The sequence below is a fragment of the Trypanosoma theileri genome, assembly GCF_002087225.1.
Source record: "Trypanosoma theileri isolate Edinburgh chromosome Unknown TM35_Tth_86_V1, whole genome shotgun sequence".
Lineage (NCBI taxonomy): Eukaryota > Euglenozoa > Kinetoplastea > Trypanosomatida > Trypanosomatidae > Trypanosoma > Trypanosoma theileri.
In genome coordinates, this window is record NW_021639928.1 from 34,433 (window position 1) to 34,870 (window position 438).

Below are 438 nucleotides of genomic sequence, written 5' to 3' on the forward strand. Positions count from 1 at the left end.
CCAGTATCCGTTTCTGTGTTGCGGTTTTCTTCTTGAGAGTCTTGTGAAGTTCCAACATTCGTTCTCGTTTGGCCCTCAGGACCACGTGACCCACTGGATGCTTGCTGCCCAAGAGATGATGATGATGTCTCTGCTGTTGGGTTGTTTCGAAGAGTGTCCGCTGCCACTCCTTGTGCGATCTTCTGACCACTTAATGGATCCTCTTGTGGTGGAATTTGTGGACTCAACTCTTCAGATACATGCGGTTCACTATCACTTCCCCGCAGGGTAGTGACGGGACCAGGATGACTACCTGAAGCGAGATTTTCAGTGGCAGCGTGACCACTCTCCCCAGGCTCATGTCGAGCTGCAGGAAGTTCAGCAGATAAAGGAGGAGCACAAGCACCTTCAGCTTTTTTAGGGTCATCACAAGTACTGCTAGAATCAGCAGCATCAGGA

General features: G+C 50.5%; 1 protein-coding gene across 1 annotated transcript; it reads right to left on the reverse strand.

The window, feature by feature from the left end:
* Positions 1–2: 2 nt before the first annotated feature.
* TM35_000861050 (uncharacterized protein) lies at positions 3–437 on the reverse strand (the record flags this gene model as incomplete). The annotated part of the gene is made up of 1 exon (XM_029031444.1): positions 3–437. A coding segment is annotated over one exon (435 nt), but the record flags the coding sequence as incomplete, so codon positions are not given.
* Position 438: the final 1 nt, after the last annotated feature.